The following is a 22,348-nucleotide window of genomic DNA, read 5'->3' on the forward strand; positions in this document are numbered from 1 at the left end:
GAGCTCCGTAAAGGCCTGTTGTTGCTCATCTTGCCATTTCCATGGTTCATTTTTCTTGGTAAGCTTGGTGAGCGACTGAGCTACCGCTGAGAAATTTGGAACAAATTTTCTGAACCAAGCGCAGGTCTGGAGAAATGTCCGAAGATGCTTGAGGTTATTAGGCTCCTTCATGGCTAAGATAGCTTCAACTTTCCCATTATCTGGCTTTATACCGTCAGGGGTGATGAGGTGTCCAAGGTACTTGACCTCTTTGCAGGCAAAAACACATTTCTCTCGGTTTGCTCTTAAGCCAAACTGACGTAGTCGGTCAAACACAAGTTGCAGGTCTTGCAGGTGTTTCTCGAAACTGTCAGATATCACCAGGAGATCGTCCAGGTAAGCTAGAACTGTAGTATTTTGCAAGCTGGCACCGGATTTGAATTTATCCATCAACCGCTGGAAGGTTGCAGGTGCATTCTTTAAACCGAATGGCATCCGTACAAAACGGTAGGTACCGAATGGTGTGATCACCGAGGTCTTATCTCGATCAGCTGGATTCACACTTACTTGCCAGTATCCGGATCTCAGATCTATGGTACTTATGTAGCAATGTCTTCCGGTCGACTGCAGCAGCTCATCAATTAAGGGTAAGGGATAGTTATCTGTCTTTGTGATGCTATTCAGCTTTCTATAATCAGCACAGAATCTGACAGTATTATTCTTCTTAGGGACAAGAACTGCCGGTGAGGTCCAAGCAGATTCACATTCCTCTATTATCCCTTCCCGGAGCATCTTCTCAATCTCCGCTTTCATTATTTCCTTCTTTGCAGGTGTGAGCCGGTATGGAGGTACAGATATAGGTGCATGGTCTCCAGTGTCAATATGATGTTCAACAATTGGAGTGGGCGCTCCCCCTAGACTGAAGACTGCACTATTTCTCTCTAACACTTTGGCTAATTTAATCTTTTCACCTTCGCTGAGCATTGATCCTTCTTCAGCATGAAGTATATTGCTTGTAGCAATTGACAATTGCGTTGGCATGTCAGATTCATACTGTATGGGATACCTCTCACCACCAGGAAAACACCAAGTATGGGTATCAAAGTCCAGGTTGAGGCGAGATGCTTTTAGAAAATCGATTCCCAGTAAAGTTTCATTTTCTTCAGCTTCAGGTAAGATCAGGAACTCTTGAGGTATTACTCTATCCTTCACTTTGACATCTAAGGTAATATTGAGCACATTTCTAATTTGAGGTAAACCATCAGCGAATCTCACTCTCATTTGCTTCTCGCAGAACTGTTGCTTTTTCTCAAGTAACAGTGAGTAGAGCTTCTGACTTGCCAAGCTTCTCTTTGCACCAGTATCCACTAAGGCAATACCTTGCATGTCCAGGATTCCAATCCCTAAAATTGGCCGCTGATGTCTATTTGTGTATTCCTCATAAGTGTCAAATAAATCCAACACGGGGTCCTCAGAGTCATTCTGGTCAATCTGGGCTCCAGGTGCAGGCTCCGTGGAGTCCTCAACCTTCTGGTTTGTCCCTGAAAAATTCACAGCTGAAAATAGAATTCCCTCACAAGCTGTGGTTGACATACTGGAATTATCTATACTGTGACCCAAAGATGACATACTGTAGTTAGTTATACTGTGACCATTCTTAATACTGATATCAGCTGTTCCAAAAACAGCTGTAGTCAACCTAGATTTGGCGTCAATGACCTGCTCTGGCAGCACAGGGATGTTACTAATATTATTTGATACAGTGCAAAATGACATTTCCTTACTATGGGAACTATTTACTTGCTTATCACTGTTATCAATAAAGGACTTTGCAAAAAGTGTGCACGATTGTTGAACAACTACGGGGTCGTCCTGGGAGCTGTCGGCGGCGCGGGGCGTCACCGGCCTTGCTACTAAACCGTCACCAAAAAAATTTGCAGGAAGTGCATGTCGAAAATCAGTGAGAGACAAAAAGGTCTCGTCAAGCTTCTCATTTTGAACATAAGGTATAGTGTTAAGTGAACTACTCACCGGGGAGAGCTTCTTAGACTGCTTACCAGTGCCCTTTAACCCTGGATTGGACGAATCCATGCTGCAGTTGACAGTACAGAATGTAGCATTACATTTTTCGCAATTTGCGCGTATAACACCAATTTGACCACATCCATAACAACGTAAAACATTAACATCTGATGCGTTATTATTATTATTATCGTTAGACGTGCTAGAGTCTTTACTTAACTTTCTACATTCTTCTTTTACGTGCCCGTAACGTTTACAATACCCGCACTTCTTACTATACGACTTTTTCGCGGCGGACGCGGTATTGTTATTATCACTGTTATCATCTGAAAGACGCGGCGGAGGCGCGCGGGGCTCGCGGGGCGGCGGCGCGGCGCTCGCGCTCGCGGTAGCGCGCGGCGGCTTTGACACGGCGACGGGTCGACTCGGCGAGGCGTGGCTCACGTTCTTGGAAGCGGCGGCCTTTGTATCGTTCGTACTCTCGTTCAACGATTCTTCGACAGCGCGCGCCTTTTGTAACAATATCTTAAACGTTGCGCACTCTTCCCTCTTAACACGTTTACGTATTCGTTTGTGTAGAAGTCCGTACACCATGTCTAACTGTGTTTTCTCAGTTAACTCGTTGCGCGGCAATTTTGAAAACAGCGCTCGACACTTCGCGACGTAAATATGAGTGTTTTCGTCGCCTTGAGGTGTAGCAAATAGGTCGCGGTAAATGCGCGGCGGAGCTCGATTGTCGCCGTAGGTATGGCGCAAGCTGTCAATTACTTCGGCCCATGAAGTTGTCTCAGGTTTTATGCCCTGCCACCAATCTGCGGCTGAATGCGTTAATAGCATAGATAACCCTCGAATGGCGTTATCGTCCGAGATATTTGCACAATCTTTGTAGGCTTCAATGGCGTCAATAAAACCTTCGATGGACTCCTCTGAATTTCCAGCGAATCGAGCTTTGCAGCGAGAGAAATTTCCTCCTTCTACTGGAAGCGGAAACGGTGTCGATGTAGTAGACGACGACGGGTGCCTAGAGGTTGTGATGACGCTTTCCAGCAGTTCCCTGAAGGCGTTGGTTTGCGACCGTTGTAACGACTCCACTAGCGTCGCGACGTCATCTCTGGTGAAAGAACCTTCTCGAGCGGGCTCGAGGTCATCTGGCGTCGGCGTCGACACACGTCGATTTCTCCTTGATTTAGGCGGCATTTTATTACACTATATTGTTTATTTTAACGAATCACGGCACAAATGTTCACTTTTTCACTATAGCCTCACACTTGGGCAGCCATTTTGTAGCGCCAGCTAGCTCGGGGTTCGATGACGAGGCTATATTTTAAAGTGAAAAGACACACATATCAGATTAAAAGTGTATTCTGCTAAGTATTGCACTGGTAGAGTACACAATTGGATAATTTAAGAGTTAAACACTGATTACTTTTAAGAATTAACAGAATATTAGATTGAGGTGTATCAATTGTACCGCGTCGGTTGCCGGACTGCGCGGGAGCGGCGGGAACGTATCTGTATACGGTCGCTCACGCGCAGCGCGTTGCGATTCGGAGCCGTGATTGGCTCAACGGGTGCAGCAATGAAGTCGTCCAATACGCGAGCTTGGCTTGACGTTTGTGGTTGGCGCGTTATAATTGTTATTTTTTAATATTAAATAACTTTATACTATATTTGAATAAATTGCATAATTAAATTTGCATAATTTTGGTCACAGTTCACCTAACACACTCCTCCTCGCTTCGCTCGTCGTGTTCGCAAGTCACCGGCATAACCAGACTTAATAGTCATACTTGTTATGGCCATTTTTTGCCCGGATGCTGCACTTCATGATAAAAGCAAGCCGCTTTGCACAGTGATAGAAGGGACCAAACTGAGTGATTTGACCCGCAGCAGCGCAAGTTTCACCCCTTAGGAACAGAGATGGCGCCACTTCTTTAAAAAATATTTCAAAAAATTCTACAAGCTAAACCAATGAACCGATTTAAATATTTAATATCTCAAATGAAAGCTCATTATATACGTTACTTTTAAAAAAATACTAAAAAAAAATATACTGAATACTTTTGACAAAAACCGGCATCCTAAGTTTTTTTTTTACTCGATTCATAGTTTTTACTTGATTTCTCAAAAAAAATGTATAGAACATGAATAGTTTAATACATGTGCATATTACTGAATAAACACCAAGTATTACACAAAAAACTCGACACCGATACCTCTCATACTTTACGAAATATGAAAGTTCGAATGTGAGTGTAAATTTCTTCAAAATATATTTCAAAAAATTCTACAAGCTAAACTATTTGACCAATTTCAATGTTTAATATCTAAAATAAAAGCTCATTATATACTTTACTTATAAAAAAATACTCATAAAACATATACTGAATACTTTTGGCAAAAAACGGCATCTTAAGTTTTTTTTCTTACTCGATTGATAGTTTTTACTTGATTTCTTAAAAAAAATTATGGAACGAATAGTTTAATACATGTATATATTACTGAATAAATAACAAGTATTATAAAAAAAACCCGACACCGATACCTTTTATTCTTCACGAAATATTTAAGTTCAATTATGCACGCTCTTACAAATAAATTTATTTAAAAGAAATCTTCAACCGCAGTAAGTGCACTGATTTTAATATGAAATGTGTCATATGAAAAGAAATCACCCAATTTATTTTAATAAATAATAAATAAATAAATAAATAAAAACTGAATAAAGTTTTTTCCTGGTGCTGAATTACAAAAAAAATATAACAAAATAGAAATGATTTTTATTTAAAGTCACTACATTTGTAAACAAAAAACTTAAATGTCCTCTTCGGTAGATGTAGAACTGAAAAAGAAAAGTCGTTTTGAAGCACTCGTACCATTTCAATACTACAAAATCACCGATCATACATGAACTGGTTGCTGTAGATTACTGTTGAATTATATTTGTGCCTAGCTGATTACCATTAAACCTATAATTTTGTGCCAGACCTATAATCAGTGGTCAGCATGCAAAATAACCCTGGATTGAGAACTACATTAACTTACTTTTGATTTGTACAGCCACCTTTGCATGATTTACACTGGGCTGTGCATGGTAAGCTGACGCGACGACACCCACAACGCATAGTTTCGCAGCCAGATTTGCAGCCACAATGGTCCAAGAGGCTTCATTGCGACCAAATCGCTGTAACTGCCGACCATTCTGGAGTCCAACTCTCTTTTTCCTTAGTCCATCCCAAGAAGATGGACGTGGTATGGAAACTTCTGGTTTCAGAGCGTTTCCCCATATATGGCCCGCTTGGTAAGCTGCTTGAAGTGCATGATTCCGACTGCCCCGACCTAGTGTCACAGATAGTGAGGCTGTCTGCACCTTTCCTATCCAAGCAGGAACTTAGGCCCAGACACCATAACCTTCTTGCAGTCCCAGCAACGCGCACTGTAGCACACCAAAAATCTCCTCTCATTCGCGCTCTAAAATTTCTGAACGCGCTTCTGTCATGGGCTCCTGAAAGTGATTTGTTTGCAAGTCGATGGGCAAGTGTATGTAATATTTGTCTGAAGTATTGCGAGGCGATGGATGGTAGTGGTTATAAAATTGTTATTGTAAAGTGTTGTGTACCTTAGCTAATAAGTTGAAAGCTCTAGATTTTACAGTGATTTGGTGTATACTGTCAGACTGTATAAGTTTTGTTTGAATAAAATAAATAAATAAATGATGAAGGTGGCAGGGTAGGCAGGTTCCAATTTCTCGGCCAAATCATCTGCTTTGAAATTGGCCGAGAGATTTGTTCCCTGAACGAAGCCCTCCATTGACTGACAACGAAGGTGGACAAATTTGGTTTTCGTACTGGAAGAATTCGTTCAGATCAAGCTGCCTTTCTCTGGCCACTATAAAAAGACGGGAAAATAGGAGTACGTCAACTTTTAAGTTTTTGATTTTGTCAGTTGTTAGGTGTGCACCTACATATATTAATTTTAGTATAAAGTAACCCTAGATTTGTGTTATTGTTTTGCTATAGTTACAATTTCAAAAAACAAGCTTGTGACAAGCCTGCCACCTATATCAGCTGCTCTCTATAAACATGCACTTCGAGCAGCTTACCAAGCGGGCCATATATGGGGAAACGCTCCTCTGGAACCAGAAGTTTCCATACCATGTACATCTTCTTAGGCATGGACTAAGGAAAAAGAGAGTTGCACTGCAGAATTGTCGGCAGTTACAGCGATTTGGTCGCAATTAAGCCTCTTGGACCATTGTGGCTCCAAATCTGGCTGCGAAACTATGCGTTGTGGGTGTCGACTGTCGTCGCGTCAGCTTACCATGCACAGCCCAGTGTAAATCATGCAAAGGTGGCTGTACAAATCAAAATTAAGTTAATGTAATTTTCAATCCAGGGTTATTTTGCATGCTGAGTTGCTGACCACTGATTATAGGTTTGGCACAAAATTATAAGTTTAATGGTAATCAGCTAGGCACAAAAATAATTCAACAGTAATTTACAGGCACAAAAATAATTCAACAGTAATCTACAGCAACCAGTTCATGTATGATCGGTGATTTTGTAGTATTGGAAAGATACGAGTCCTTCAAAACGACTTTTCTTTTTCAGTTCTACATCTACCGGTGAACCCGAAGAGGACATGTTTTTTGTTTACGAATGTAGTCACTTTAAATAGAAAGAATTTCTATTTTGTTATATTTTTTTGTAATTCAGCACCAGGAAAAAACTTTATTCAGGTTTTATTTATTTATTTTTCATTAAATAAACTAAATTGGGTGATTTCTTTTCATATGACACATTCCATATTAAAATCAGTGCACTTACTGCGGTTCAAGATTTCTTTTAAATAAATTTATTTGTAAGAGCGTGCATAATTGAACTTAAATATTTCGTGAAGAATAAAAGGTATAGGTGTTGGGTTTTTTTTATAATACTTGTTATTTATTCAGTAATATATACATGTATTAAACTATTCATGTTCCATAATTTATTTTTAAGAAATCAAGTCAAAACTATCAATCGAGTAAGAAAAAAAAACTTAAGATGCCGTTTTTTGCCAAAAGTATTTAGTATATGTTTTTGAGTATTTTTTTATAAGTAATGTATATAATGAGCTTTTATTTTAGATATTAAACATTGAAATCGGTGAAATAGTTTAGCTTGTAGAATTTTTTGAAATATATTTTGAAGAAATTTACACTCACATTCAAACTTTCATATTTCGTGAAGTATGAGAGGTATCGGTGTCGGGTTTTTTTTATAATACTTGTTATTTATTCAGTAATATATACATGCATTAAACTATTCATGTTCCATACATTTTTTTTGAGAAATCAAGTAAAAACTATGAATCGAGTAAAAAAAAAAACTTAGGATGCCGTTTTTTGTCAAAAGTATTCAGTATATTTTTTTTGAGTATTTTTTTAAAAGTAACGTATATAATGAGCTTTCATTTGAGATATTAAATATTTAAATCGGTTCATTGGTTTAGTTTGTAGAATTTTTTGAAATATTTTTTAAAGAAGTGGCGCCATCTCTGTTCCTAAGGGGTGAAACTGCCGCTGCTGCGGGTCAAATCGCTCAATTTGGTCCCTACTATCACTGTGCAAAGCGGCTTGCTTTTATCATGAAGTGCAGCATTTTGTTCATAACAAGTATGACTATAATATTTCCCTTTGTATCAGGTTCTGTCGTGATGCAATACTGCAGTCAGCCGCAAGTGCAATCACCGGTGCTTGCATGTCCCACGTACGTCAGCCGCATCTCTGGACAAGGAACACCATCGATCAGGTTAGAAAGTTTTCCTCCCCCCGAAATATTACTCCTGCAGATTCTCCACGATTGATTCCATTCTGCTCTCATTCCCATCTAATGAAAATCGCAACCCGTTTTTGATCAGCAACTGCGATTTTGACAAGATTCTCTCCATCTTAGTTATTAAGCTATAATGTATTATTTCCTGTTTTCTATACGGTTTTCATTAGACTTATATTGACCGGGATATAGACCGTGATTACCTTTTTTAATATAAGTCTAGTGAAACTAACCGTGAATCATTGTCTGGGAGAGGACACTGACTTCTGTAACACAGGTTCTTACCTAGCTCAAAAGTCAGGGACTTCAACACCTATTTTGTACATGCTTCTGTCAATAAAATTATTGTTATTTTTTTATTTTATTTATCTTGCTGAGAGCGGTCCCGTGCTTATGCTTCGCGATTGCCATTGTAAAATAATCTGACCCAGCGGCCATCGGTACGGTTGTGCCCAAATACCAACGTTCTGAGCTATGCCGACGAATTTGAATGAGCTTAGGATTTCCTCTTTTTAGGGTTCCGTAACCCAAAGGGTAAAAACGGGACCCTATTACTCAGACTCAGACTCCTCTGTCCGTCTGACCGTCTGTTTGTCTGTCCGTCTGTCTGTCACCAGGCTGTATTTTATCAACCGTGATAGCTAGACAGTTGAAATTTTCACAGATCATATGTATTTCTGTTGCCGCTATAACAACAAATACTAAAAAGTACGGAACCCTCGGTGGGCGAGTCCGACTCGCACTTGTCCGGTTTTTATTATTCCATTTCGCTTAGGTACTCCGAGTATATAGCTAGTAGTGTAGTTAGTATGTCTTAAGCGTAAGATTAATTCATGTTCCTAGTGTTTCTTATAGTCTCACTTATACACGATTTATCCTTAACATCTAGGTGATATCAGAGGGCTGCAAGCTGTTCACGGCGTCCATCAACAACCTTGGCTACGAGTTTAGACCTGGAGATGATGTGCTGATGCCCTTACAGGTAGGAATAACCATTGCTGCAATGCGTGGCCCTCCAGAATACCTTCGATTACTGATGGTCTAAACTTTACATGTCCAACTTTCATTAAAATTTTGAAGTTTTTTTTTAAGAACCACTGGAATTTTTTCGCATCTTGCACATCTGTATCTTCAGTAAAATCGTCCTCTAAATAGAAATAAAATTCAAAAATTGCCGAGTCAAAGCAATTTCGGTTTGACAAAATAACGATTTAAAGATGAGTGGTAATCTTTTTATAGATCTTTGGGTGGGTTAGTGGAGGCCTAAAAATGTTATCCACTAGCAGCCCAGAGGCCTGTAAAAAAGTCTCCTGTTCCATTGAGTTTTGAATTTTTAATTTGATAAATCAAAATTGCATTTGTGCAAGTTTTATTACGGAGTTTTTAATCATTACTTTCTTTATTAAAAAAACGAGTTGTATTTGTAACAGGTCATGAAGCGTTTCATCCTGGGCTCGAACTACGTCCGTTTCGACCTGCAGGAGGTGTCGGGCGGACGGATCGAGCAGGTCAAACCCGAGGGTGCCGACACGTTGAGGTAGTTTATATTTCAATGTTGTTTAATGGTCGATCAATTTTAAGTGTTAGTATGCCAGTTAAACGAGAATACTTACAACTTCCTTACCTGTGTGTAGGTGGTGTTATGAGCGTTTTTAGGGTTCCGTACCCAAAGGGTAAAAACGGGACCCTATTACTAAGACTCCGCTGTCCGTCTGTCTGTCTGTCACCATGTTGTTTCTCATGAATCGTGATAGCTAGACAGTTGACATTTTCACAGATGATGTATTTCTGTTGCCGCTATAACAACAATTTTTTTTTTTATATTAGCCTATTTTGGCCTCCCCTCGTTTTCTCCACTCGACCCTGTCATCGCCATTTTAACAACAAATACCTACTAAAAAGTACGGAACCCTCGGTGGGCGAGTCCGACTCGCAACTCGCACGTGTCCGGCTTTATAAATATTCAAGAAGGGAAAAAATAGTGTTACCATTCGATTCTTTACATTTTATTAAAAATAATATTGTACAGCAGCAATACCTATATATATAAACGCAACATTTCACCGACAAAATCGCGACGGCTTCTAAGCAATAGCGACGTTACATGGTGACGTCACGATGTATTGCTATTTTGTTAGAAGCGTTTCGTCAGTAAAGTGCGGGTGCCAGGCTGACTATAATTTGTGACTTTTGTATTGCTTTAAGACAATGGGTCCCATAAAGACATTTGATTCTCAAAACAAACCTGATCGGCTGGTACCATGAACCTTTTGGACGCCAAGAGCCACTAAATAGGCCGTGTGCTGTCGTGCCTGCCACGCCAGCGACCACTAAAGTGGTCATGACGGACGCTGTCAAAGCAATTGTCCTGCTGACAGATAAGTTTTATATACGTTATTATTCACTTAGTCAAGATATTGGCCACGTTTTGACGCTTGAGCAAAAGTGTTCAAAAAGTTAATAAAAAATTGTTAAGGCCGTTCCATCGGTTTGCCGCTCTCTCTGTCACATTTCGCAAGAAAGAACGGGAAAGATCATGCGCGCAAAGTTTCAATTTTGATCGAATTTTGTCGATTTTTATTTATTTTAAAAACGTTACCCTACAATATCGAAATTCGAAAGCTATGAAATTACTATTTTAGTTAAGATTGTTTTTTCTTCTTTTTTTTTTATAGTATCACATAATAAATAACCGAGTAAAGTTGGATTAAAAGTCCGAGTTAGAGGTTACTTTGGGAATTAATTGTATCGAGCGAAGTGTCATAATTCGTGTATCGGAAGCTATGATATTAAAGATAATATAGTCAAGAACTACATATATTTTTTCCACGTCTACGAATATCAACGCCTCTTAGAAAAACAGGATCATATAAGGAGATTTTTCGCCTTCTGGCTCAGGGAACCGCCTTAACTACCCTATAACCTACAAGTGCAGATGAAAATTAAAATTGAATGAACTGAACTGAACTGATCAAAATATTCTAAGATTGCTGTAGATAATGAATTGCCGCCTTGACCATCTGCGGACACGACCTTGCCTTCCATGTTCCAGATCGGCCATAGACCACTTCTTCACGCGCCGCAACACGCACGGAATTGTATGGTGTGCACCGTTCGCGGCGGCCATATGGTCCGCAAGAGGTCCGACACCGCCATACTATATGCTGGAGCCGCATGCTGCTGGACCCACCGGCTTGAGGACGGACGGACGGGTAACATTACAGTCATTCGTTTAATCTTTAGTTCATTCATTCGTTCTTTCATTCATTCATTACAACGGTCAACGTCTCTTATCAACGGTCTTTGAAAGTACAAAAAGCGACATATACGGGTTGGGGCGACATATTCGTTCACTCGAAAAAGCCCTTTAATAAAGATTAAAAAAAAAAAGATATACGGGTAACAAAGACGATATAATAAGGTAGAGCGGTACTGTCATAGTAAATTTTGTAACCACTGTAAATTCACTGCCATCTATCGACATACTTTAAAACTAAAAATGAAGATTTATAAAAATACTTTAAAATGTATTTAAATATGGAAAAATGATTTTTTTATTTGCATTAATTATTTTTATATGATTTTGACCCATGTTCTTTCACTGATATGCGTTAAAATTATAAATAACAAACGAAACCGTCAACGCCCTCTATACGAGAGTAGGCCATAACTAGTGGCGCCATCTGATCGAGAATAAAATTTTCGTGATTTTTGAGGCACGTTTTTTCCTTAGACTGTATCCATCTATTACGGAGTTATATCTATCTTTGCGGGTAATAATCGAACTTAAACTATCGTGAGACATATTTCAAAATATTTAGATCAGTACGGTTTCACTCACTATTATTTTTAGTCGCTTTTGGCGACATGTTTTGGATTCTTCGGGAATCCTTCCTCAGGCACGAGTGTCCGCGGCGGTTGTACGTAGTGCACTGCCCGCGCCGCCCGCCGAGCGACGAGGCAAATAATAGTGAGTGAAACCGTACTGATATAAATATTTTGAAGATTACTAAGAAATGTAAAACTAATGTAATGATGCTAGGCGAATCCTTACGATAAATATCATCAAAGAGAAAGGTTCTTTCATTCAACTATTTCATTTGATCTTCAGTTATTTCATTCTTTCATTCATCTATTCGTTCAATATTTCATTACTTTAGTTCAATTTTCCTAATAAATTCATTCACTCCAATCCTTCGTTCATTCCTTTAATTCCTCGACTGTGGGACGCTAGAGGATAATAATATTTTTCATTTCTCATGCTCTGAAAGATTATTATTGTTCTAAAAGGTGTGCAGAAAATGATACGTGTGCACTAAAGCGTTTTAACGTTCGAACTGTTCGAAGTACGATTTTTTTAAGCAATTGAAATTTGAGTTCAAATGGATTTGTTATACAATTTCCATTCTGATATTTGACTTTCCATTCTCCATTCCATAAATAACGATACTTTTGCCTAAATTGTTAATTGAAAGTACCCTCAAGAAATACTATAAAGATGTATACTTAGTCATGTTTTTAAAAAATCACATGCATTTTACTTTCCTCGTATTCGAAATGAAAAGTAGAGTTTAACTCGGGTGAAAGGCATCATTTGAGCCTCGGATTATTGTCGCTCTCACTGCGTTCGAGCGCCAAAACACCTCGGCAGGAATGAGTGCCTTTCATCCCTTGGTTAACAATCTACTATTGTTTTTAGGATGTTGGAACGGCGTGTGTTCTCACGTTCACGTCTCCAAAACTTTTGGCGCATGCGTAAGTTACTAAATAGTACTTTTAACTCTTGGCAAATGTTGGCAAAAACATATTATAATCAATTTTGATTAAATATAAAAAAAATCTTGTATAGTGTGCGGAAAGAAAGAGTCGTGGAATATAAGAGAACCAATACATTCTATGACTCTATACTCTCTCTATACAATCATGATTGATGTTACAGATGTAGTGAGTAATTGTTTTCCATCGTATTTTCTCGGAAACGTTCGTATTTATCATGTTACCTCAGTCAACCTCAGTACTATTTGTACCGAGATTGACTGAAATAGCAAGACACGTTCTTACGTTTCCGTGAAAATACGATGGAAATAGTTATTTACGATACAAGTGTGGAAAAAAGGAAATTCGAAACGAGTGGCGATAAATTAAAACACCACCGCAGGGAGTGTTTTAAATTGACACGAGTTGCGAATTACCTATTCGCACGTGTATCGTACAACGTTTTACAGTACATATGGCCCTTTAAACTTACGACATATGCACGAAAAGTGCTCTTTTACGCACTAGTGAGAGAAAGTAGCACCATATGTACTGTAAATAATTATGCACTACTGTCTGTACCTACAATGTTTTTTGATTTCAATTTCAACTTCACGCAGTTTTCTATTATAGAAACTACGATCTGTAGACATTATTTTACTATAATAAACTTTGTCTGTTTTCGGTAATAGTGCGATGCATTACATTATTTTTGTATTGTATTTTAATTTTGCTTTTATTATTATTTTGTGACGTCATGTTGTATTATGGGCTAAAAGCCTGAAATAAACGATATTTTTTTTATTACGATACAAGTGCGAAAAATAGGAAACGAGTGGCGATAAATTAAAACACGACCGAAGGGAGTGTTTTAAATCGACACGAGTTTAGAATTACCTATTCGCACATGTATCGTACAACGGTTTACAGTACATATGGCCCTTTAAATTTTCGACATTTTTTTTAAACATAGTTACGTAATGTGCTAATTATCGCAGTGCGGTAAAGTAGCACCATATACTGTAATAGTACATTACGATACAAGTGCGAAAAATAGGGAATTCGAAACAAGTGGCGATAAATTAAAACACGACCGAAGGGAGTGTTTTAAATCGACACGAGTTGCGAATTACCTATTCGCACATGTATCGTACTACGTTTTACAGTACACATGGCCCTTTAAATTTTCGACATAGTTGCGTAATGTGCTAATTATCGCACTAGTGCGGTAAAGTAGCCCCTTATGTACTGTAAAATATATTAAATATCAACAGCTACCTCCAAAACATCCCTCCTAAAGACCGTCTAAAGAAGAACTACCATCTCTACAACATCTCCGTGCATGTGGCACCCATCAAGAAGTTACTGAAGGATCCACCATTAGTGAAGTCTACGCCTGATGTGAAACTGGTGCCCGCCACTAGCAAGGTGAGCTATCTAGACAGCTACACGCATGTGGCACCCATCAGGAAGTTACTGAAGGAACCAACGCAATCTACGCCTGATGTTAAAGTGGTGCCGGCTACTATTAGTAGCTATAGCTATAGTATGTGATATGGGGTTTTACAAAAAAACTGGCCAAGTGCGTGTCGGGCACTTAATGGAAAGTTCCGTACCTTCAGTCTTTCATACGATATAAAAAGCCATCTTCCCGTCACTTACGTCCTCTTAATTAGAAAATAAGTTTTTTGAAAAAAAAACTCATGATTGATTGGATTAACCGATCATGTTCAAAATTTTATAATTTTTATTGTATACTCCCGGTTCAAAAGTTAGAGGAGAAAGACACATTATATTCGAATTACTAAGCAATTATTAAAAATAGTGACATATTTACGGCGAGGGCGTACAATTGAATCCTAAACGAAGCGAAGGATTCTATAATAGAATCCCGAGAGTAGCGAGGGGTCTAAAGTAGAATCCTGAGCGTAGTGAGGGATTCAAGTGTGTAACGCCCAAGATGGAAATAATTTTGCTACTATGTGACACATACCTATTGCTTTTTACATCACCTATGAGGTAATTATAATGTTTAAAACTATTATTTAAGCTAAAAAAAATGAGTTTTTTTTTTAAATAGTGTCCTAGAACAGAAAAGTTACTTTGATCCCTCCTAGCAGGGAAGGAAAGTGCCACATTGATCCCTCCTAGCAGGGAAGAAAAAGCCCTTTTTCGAATTGGTGATGTGAAAAAAGTATTAAATAAATAAAATAAAAATAAAAAAGCCTTTTATTCTAAGCACTGAGTTTTCCTAGTTACATATACTCGTATTGTATAAAGAAAACATTTTTATTTGAAATTTGTTTTAGGTTTTTTATATATTCTTGTTTTGTGCGTTAGACCCCTTCTGGGTGAAGGCCTCCTCCATCGATTTCCACTTGTCTCTGTCTTGAGCCATTCGGATCCAGTTTTTTCCAGACGTTTTTTTGATGTCTTCGTCCCATCTTGTACATGGTTTGCCGCTACGTCGTATTATTTCATCAAAACACTTTTTTAGAAACCTAACCCTTTGTTTTATTGATGTGAGATTAGTACTACAACGAAGGCACCAGACTCGTTACCGTATTAACTCAACAATATTTACTCAGGTTGGCGTCGACGGTCTGAAACGGCGAGCATCCGAGGTAGACAGAAAGCATCCACCTGGTGGTATCACCTGTAAGGATGCTCAGAGGGCCACGGAGGCTCAGGACAAGGAGCAAACCAAGCTCAGAGGTGAGTCATCACCGTCTACCATTGGAGACAAAGCATCCGTCTGGCGGCATCACTTGTAAGGATGCTCAGAGGGCCACGCAGGGAGAAAGAACAAGCCAAGCGGAGAGGTGAGTCATCTCATCACCGTCTACCATTGGAGACAGGAAGCATCTGTCTGGCGGCATCACTTGTAAGGATGCTCAGAGAGCCAAGCAGGGACTAGGGACAAGCCAAGCTGAGAGGTGAGTCATCTCATCACCGTCTACCACTGGAGACAAAGCATCCGTCTGGTGGTATCACCTGTAAGGATGCCCAGAGGGCCACGCAGGGAGAAAGAACAAGCCAAGCTGAGAGGTGAGTCATCACCTTCTACCATTGGAGACAGGGAAGCGTCCTGGTGGCATCACCTGTAAAGATGCTCAGAGGGCCAGGGATGCTAAGGAAAAGAAAATCTTAAACTTTAATCCCTATGAAGATATGATAGTGCCATTGCCACACTTTGCCCTAGACTTCAATCCTCAAGGAAATCGAAAACGATGCCGTCCAAAGCAGGCTTGGCAATACTATTATTGTAGACGCGAAGGCTATTGTGAAGACTTGGAGCAAACTCAAGCACGAAGCTCAAGAACGATCTAGATGGCGGCGCACTGTGGAAGCCCTCACAAATACCTACTCATACTCATTAAGTCAAGTCAAAGCCACACTTTGTCTATGCAGGGTCAGCTTAAACGGACTGTTATTTCAGGTCGTCGCAACGCAAACGGCTGGCTGGTCCTGCAAGATGGCTCACAGTTCCTGAGCGCGCGCCATTCCATCGCTTGTCGCAAGTTCCCTCACGGTTCCCGCGGTCACCAGGTATTTACTTCAGTATTTCTTGATCTAATTAGGGTGGGAAAATTATAGTTTATATCATACTAGCTTTTGCCCGCGACTTCGTCTGCGTGGAATTAGTAATTTGGGTACCTTAATTCTTAAACAAATCTGCTTTTTAATACATCCTTTTTTCACCCCCAAATTGTTCCACACTATACATTTCCACCCCATTTTTTACACCCTTAAGGGATGATTTCGGGGATAAAATTATTCTATATCCCTTCCCACAGCTCAAACTATCCCCATACCAAGCTTGAGGGGTGAGTTCTGGGATAAAAAGTATCCTATGTCCTTCCCCGGGACTCAAACTATCTGTATACCAAATTTCAACTAAATCGGTTCAGCGGTTTAAGCGTGAAGAGGTAACACACAGACAGACAGACAGACAGACTTTCGCATTTATAATATTAAGTATGGATATGGATTATAATACTAGCTTTCGGCCGCAACTTCGTCTGCGTGGAATGATGACGATTAATACAAATTATCCTATGTACTTTGCCGGGGCTCAAACTATCTCCAAACCAAATTTCATCTGAAATCGACAGACAGTTAGGTACTTTCGCATTTTTAATGCCTATTGACATTATGCGAAGTGCATGGTGGGGGTAAGAAAATCGATCGCAGCGCATAAGGTGGTAAAATAGGAAACTAACGGAAGTTAGCGTCTTTCACATTTCATACAAGTTATATGGCTCAAAACGGAACTTTATATCTCAAACGGATTGGGCAGCGTTTTCGATTAAAGCTCTTAGCCAGCGTGATTTTTTTTGACTTCATTAGGAAATATCGTCATATTTCAACCAATTTACACATGACAGATATGGACAACGATTATCAACGGCTAAAAAACCTTCGACGTTATAGTGGCGCCACCAAGTCGGCGCAGTTTACAAGTTATCATTATCCATCATAGACATAGTTTATACAAGTAGTTATAGACGCGCCACCAAGCGACCGGGGGTAAGAGAAACAATATTCATATAAAATTTGGGCAGCATAGGATTTTTTCTCTTTCACTCTTATAAATTTCGGTATTTCGCCATCGCCTCCTACCTATGATGCCACCCGGTCGGTGATAAGGACAAAGCATGGCACTATTTTCTCTTTCCTCTTATAGGAATCGCAATAAGACTATCTTTTTCTATCAAAGAGTGTCAGGCCCTTTGTGAAATTTGTGTTTGTTAGAAAGAGAAAAATTTAACAAAGTTTTGCTAAGTTTTATGAAACAAACATTTTACAATCTAAAATTTTCCAGGCCCTAGCGTGTGCTGTGATGGCGGTGGCGATGTCCCGCGTCCAAGATGTCTGCCGCTGGTGCTCCTCCACTATGGACGCTGTTCTGCTGAGTGGAGACCAGCTGTACCAAGACAGCTACTTGCACTACAGGCCAAAGGACACTAAAATACTTCAGATAGAACAGGTTTCATTTTATTTCATTATGTTTTTATTAACCTTAGAATAAATAATTTTTTTAACATGCAGATACGTCTGCGAGCGATACTTCTAATTTTATATTAAAGGAAAAAATGGAAAGTTACGCTTCCGGCAGGACTTGAATCCGCAACCTCCGCAATCCGTGCGTTGCTCTATTCAAACGGAAACACGCGTATTTTTTATTTATTAAATATTTTTTACTTTATTTCTTTGACAGTTTTTTTCTCCTATTACACAACTAATATCGATATCGAAAAAAAAATTTTGCTAACACTAACTATTAGATTGTGGCAATCTTTTGATTTGCCGCGAAAATTCCGGGCTCTGATGGTTATTAGATGCATTATGACAAAAAAAAATTAAACATACCATACGTATCGTCAGGTGACAGCCAAAACTCACTAAAATCAAAAAATTTATCAAAAAATAATTTAACAAAAATCAACCTTATCATATATTAATATGCTATGGCTATTAACTTGTGGTAGTAATTAGTGAGTTTTGGTTGTCACGTGACGATAATATGAAGGTTAAGGATTTTGTGGGGTACATATTTTATTTCAAACTTTAGCGAGCGCTGGTGGCCTAGCGGTAAGAGCGTGCGACTTTCAATCCGGAGGTCGCGGATTCAAACCCCGGCTCGTACCAATGACTTTATTTGATATTTACCAGCCGCTTTTCGGTGAAGGAAAACATCGTGAGGAAACCGGACTGATCCTAACAAGGCCTAGTTCCTCCTCTGGGTCGGAAGGTCAGATGGCAGTCGCTTTCGTAAAAACTAGTGCCTACGTCAATTCTTAGGATTTAGTTGTCAAGCGGACCTCGTGCAGGCTCCCATGAGCCGTGGCAAAATGCCGGGATAACGCGAGGAAGATGATTACATATTTCAAACTTTGAAGATTAATTACAACTTTCGTTGCAGATCCTTCGCAAGTTCTACACGCCGGGCAACTGCGTGTGTCGCGTGGTGGTGTTTAAGCCGCGACAAGAAGGCAACGTGGAGTCCAACCTGAACGAACAGGTAGACAACCCCCTTCATATTTGGGGCATTTTCTATGAAAAGGGACCTTATTGTCGATGGTGCTTACGCCGCACAGCGTCGCGCGGCATTGTATTTTTTTTTTTTTTTTAAGGCACACTAAACAGAACATTCAACATAGTTACAAAGAGTACATGAGTGGTAGGTATTGCATAAGAATGCCATCCAAAGCAAGCATGCACAGCAAGAAAGAAATATAAGGAGCAAAAACTATCCTAAAACTATAAAAAAGTATCCTAAAACTACTCAAAATTTTACTAAATTACAAATTACAACATTTCGCGAATACTTAATAATTACATGTCAAATTGCGTACTATTATATCGGAGCATCGTTAATAATGACGTAAGTGCCATCGACAATAAGGTCCCTTTTTATAGAAAATACCACTTTTATGGTTAAATAAACGCTAAAAAGTAACAACCCTTATATTTAGAGAGTTTAATAAACGGTAAAAAGTATTGTCAAACTGGAAAAACCGGCCAAGTGCGAGTCGGACTCGCGTTTCAAGCCAAGGGTTCCGTACATTACACAGTTTCAACAATGTATTTTTTATGTGACACGTGAGTGAAATGTCTTTAAAAAACCCGTAGGGGTCGGATCAAAAACTAAGTAATTAAGTCGGACTCACGCTTGACTGCACATTTCTAATAGGTTTTCCTGTGATCTATAGGTAAAGATCTTTGTGTATTTTTTTCAAAATTTTTGACCCAGTAGTTTCGGAGATAAAGGGGGGATGATAATTTTTTGCCTATTTTCTTGAATAACTTCTAAACTGTTTATCCTAACATTATAAAAAAAATATATTTGAGATTCTCATAATGAGCTCTTTCATTTGATATATAACACGATATAGTTTGAAAAACTTTATTTTTTAATTTTCTCATTTACCCCCCACAGTGGCCCCCGTGTTTAAAATTTATTTCTTTACGTTACATGTCCGTCTTTGGGTCACAAACTTACATATGTATACCAAATTTCAACTTAATTGGACCAGTAGTTTCGGAGAAAATAAGCTGTGACAGACGGACGGACAGACAGACAGACGCACGAGTGATCCTATAAGTCGAATCATTCCTGGAAGATAATACGTTAGATAAATATGACACCGAATTAGTGTAAGACTGTTAACTTGACATATTGCTGCCATCACTTTAATATTAATTGACATTCATTAAATAAATAATAATTATAATAATTTGACAAGTTAATTCAATCAGACATTATTATCGGTGCATTGTTGACGTCGCTATTGTTGAAGTTACTAAATTAATTTATTAGACTAACTAATAGGTTACTAAACCACTGATACGCTAATATGTTATTTTTATTATGTTACCTTAATTACAATATGTAGATTAGAATTAATAGAATAGAAAAACTGTACTATTGTGTGCCCTTACAGGGTGTCATGAATTGGCTATATGAAATGTAACACCTTATTATGTACATGACAATGCAATATTGAATAAATGACTAAATTACTAAGGGTTCCGTTTTTTCCTTTTGAGGTACGGAACCCTAAAAAAGAAGTAGAATAAAAGCATAACTAGAGCCATACAGAAATATGTAGGCTTTGAGTGCTCCCTCAATAAATCGATAAAAACTCTCATCGGTTGTATTGGCAGCTGACGGCGTTCTTCAGAGAAGAGAGGCACGGCGTGCTGGTGGCGGGGGATGGAGATTTCGCTGTCGCACTCTTCAAGACGCCCAGAGGTCAGTGCTAAATGGCAGCTCTTATATGATACAACTTATAATATAAGATAATAGTTATTTACGATACAAGTGCGGAAAAGAGGAAATTCGAAACGAGTGGCGAAAAATTAAAACACGACCGCAGGGAGTGTTTTAAATCGACACGAGTTGCGAATTACCTATTCGCACGTGTATCGTACAACGTTTTACAGTACATATGGCCCTTTAAACTTTCGACATATGCGCGAAAAGTGCTCTTTTACGCACTAGTGCGAGAAAGTAGCACCATATGTACTGTAAAAGATATTTATTCATGACGATCACAAGTAGGGATGAAAACATGCAACCTTAACCTACCTGTTTAAATTCCTAATTAAGTATATTGTAAAAAACATTGTTATTTTCTAAAGAAACTTGAAAAAAACGAGCCGTTTTGAAATTTTCCCGGTTTTTTCAACGCTAATCACAACACATGTACAAAAAAAACTTTGTGTGCATTACGAAAACTTATCAAAAACTGGTTTTGAATTTGCGATAAGTTGCGACGTGTGTGTTTAACCTCTTGTCTGTATACTCGTATTATAAGGATCCTGACCGAATAGAGACTTTTACATCTCTAAACAATTTGTGCCATTTTCAACCAAAAGGGTACTTATTGTCGCTTGTCAGTAAAACGCTATTTCCAAATAGCTTCAATTAGAAATCAACCTTATCGACAAGCGACAATGTGGTACCTTTTAGTTGAAAACGTCACATTTTAGTACTTGTCTGTTGTTTGTATATATTTTTTTTTTGTGTACTTCGACAGGATACTGGATACATTTCTAACAAAGTATCTAATATTTCATTGATTCCATATTTGTAATTGTTTTTTTTTTGTAATTTTTGGTTAATTTTATTGCTTGTAAAAATTTACATGTTAAAGTGCCCCTGTGGCCTATTTGCTGAATAAATGTTTGATGTAATGAGCATTAACTTTTTGGACGACAATGACCGATATATACGCACCGTAGGTTCAACGCCAAAGACCTATTAATCGGTCATAGACCACAGAGCAACATACACCTACATGCATGTGTATAAAGTTCAATTTCAGTTTTGACACTTCGGTGACGTGGCGTCTGGATGACAGCTTTTGTGTCACGGCGTCGATAAGGTTCATCTGTGTTATAAACTGGAACGTTTTTATCCCAGGGTTTTACATGTTCGACGCGTCGGACCGCGACCGCTACGGGCGAGCTGTACCACCTCCCTGTATCGGACACGCACGCGCTTGCTTCTCGCAATATCCTACAGTAAGTCATGCATAGTCATATTGCGTTTGAATTTTACATTATATCACAATTACAATTTTATAAATAACAATTACAAATTAAAGTATTACAACTATCTTACATAAGTCATAAAAGTCATCATCTTTCTAACGTTATGTACACTGTGGGCTGTTAAAACCAGACAGATTTTAACCAGGCATTCCTGAGGTCATAAGGAGCAAAAAAATGTTGTGTGTTTTGGTCAAATCAGGCAAGTTTTTGATTTAAAAAAAAAATGCGTTTTCCGTACACGACACGTTGGTTCTGTTTACATCTTGGTGAAAAAAAAAACATTACAATGAATAAGTAAAAGTTTTTTAAAATTTCATTTAAAAGTTTAATGTCTGTCAGTAGGTATAGTATGTCCAAAGATAGATATAACTCCGTAATAGATGGATACAGTCTAAGGAAAAAACGTGCCTCGAAAATCAAGAAAATTTGATTCTCGTTCAGAGGGCGCTACTAGTTTTGGCCTACAGTCGTATAGATGGCGTTGACGGTTTCGTTTGTTATTTAACAATTTTAACGCATATCAGTGAAAGAACATGGGTCAAAATCATAAAAATAATTAATGCAAATAAAAAAAACATTTATCTATATTTAAATACATTCTATCGTATTTTTATAAATCTTCATTTTTAGTTTTAAAGTGTGTCGACAGATGGCAGTGAATTTACTGGGGTTACAAAATTTACTATGACAGTACCGCTCTAGTATAAGTTACT

At 38.6% G+C, this 22,348-nt stretch overlaps 1 protein-coding gene across 1 annotated transcript in view; it reads left to right on the plus strand.

Annotated features, from left to right (window-relative positions):
- Nucleotides 1-22,348, plus strand: part of LOC134753659 (uncharacterized) — a 75,602-nt gene that overhangs the window by 49,063 nt on the left and 4,191 nt on the right. Inside the window, exons 38-49 of the mRNA XM_063689600.1 lie at nt 7,688-7,793; nt 8,707-8,799; nt 9,248-9,354; nt 10,870-11,029; nt 12,517-12,572; nt 13,847-14,000; nt 15,161-15,287; nt 16,012-16,121; nt 17,398-17,562; nt 18,499-18,597; nt 20,244-20,331; nt 21,505-21,605. Coding sequence (XP_063545670.1) covers nt 7,688-7,793; nt 8,707-8,799; nt 9,248-9,354; nt 10,870-11,029; nt 12,517-12,572; nt 13,847-14,000; nt 15,161-15,287; nt 16,012-16,121; nt 17,398-17,562; nt 18,499-18,597; nt 20,244-20,331; nt 21,505-21,605 — 1,366 coding nt within the window. The remainder of the gene's footprint in view (nt 1-7,687; nt 7,794-8,706; nt 8,800-9,247; nt 9,355-10,869; nt 11,030-12,516; nt 12,573-13,846; nt 14,001-15,160; nt 15,288-16,011; nt 16,122-17,397; nt 17,563-18,498; nt 18,598-20,243; nt 20,332-21,504; nt 21,606-22,348) is intronic.

The sequence above is a fragment of the Cydia strobilella genome, chromosome 27 (genome assembly GCF_947568885.1).
Source record: "Cydia strobilella chromosome 27, ilCydStro3.1, whole genome shotgun sequence".
NCBI lineage: Eukaryota > Metazoa > Arthropoda > Insecta > Lepidoptera > Tortricidae > Cydia > Cydia strobilella.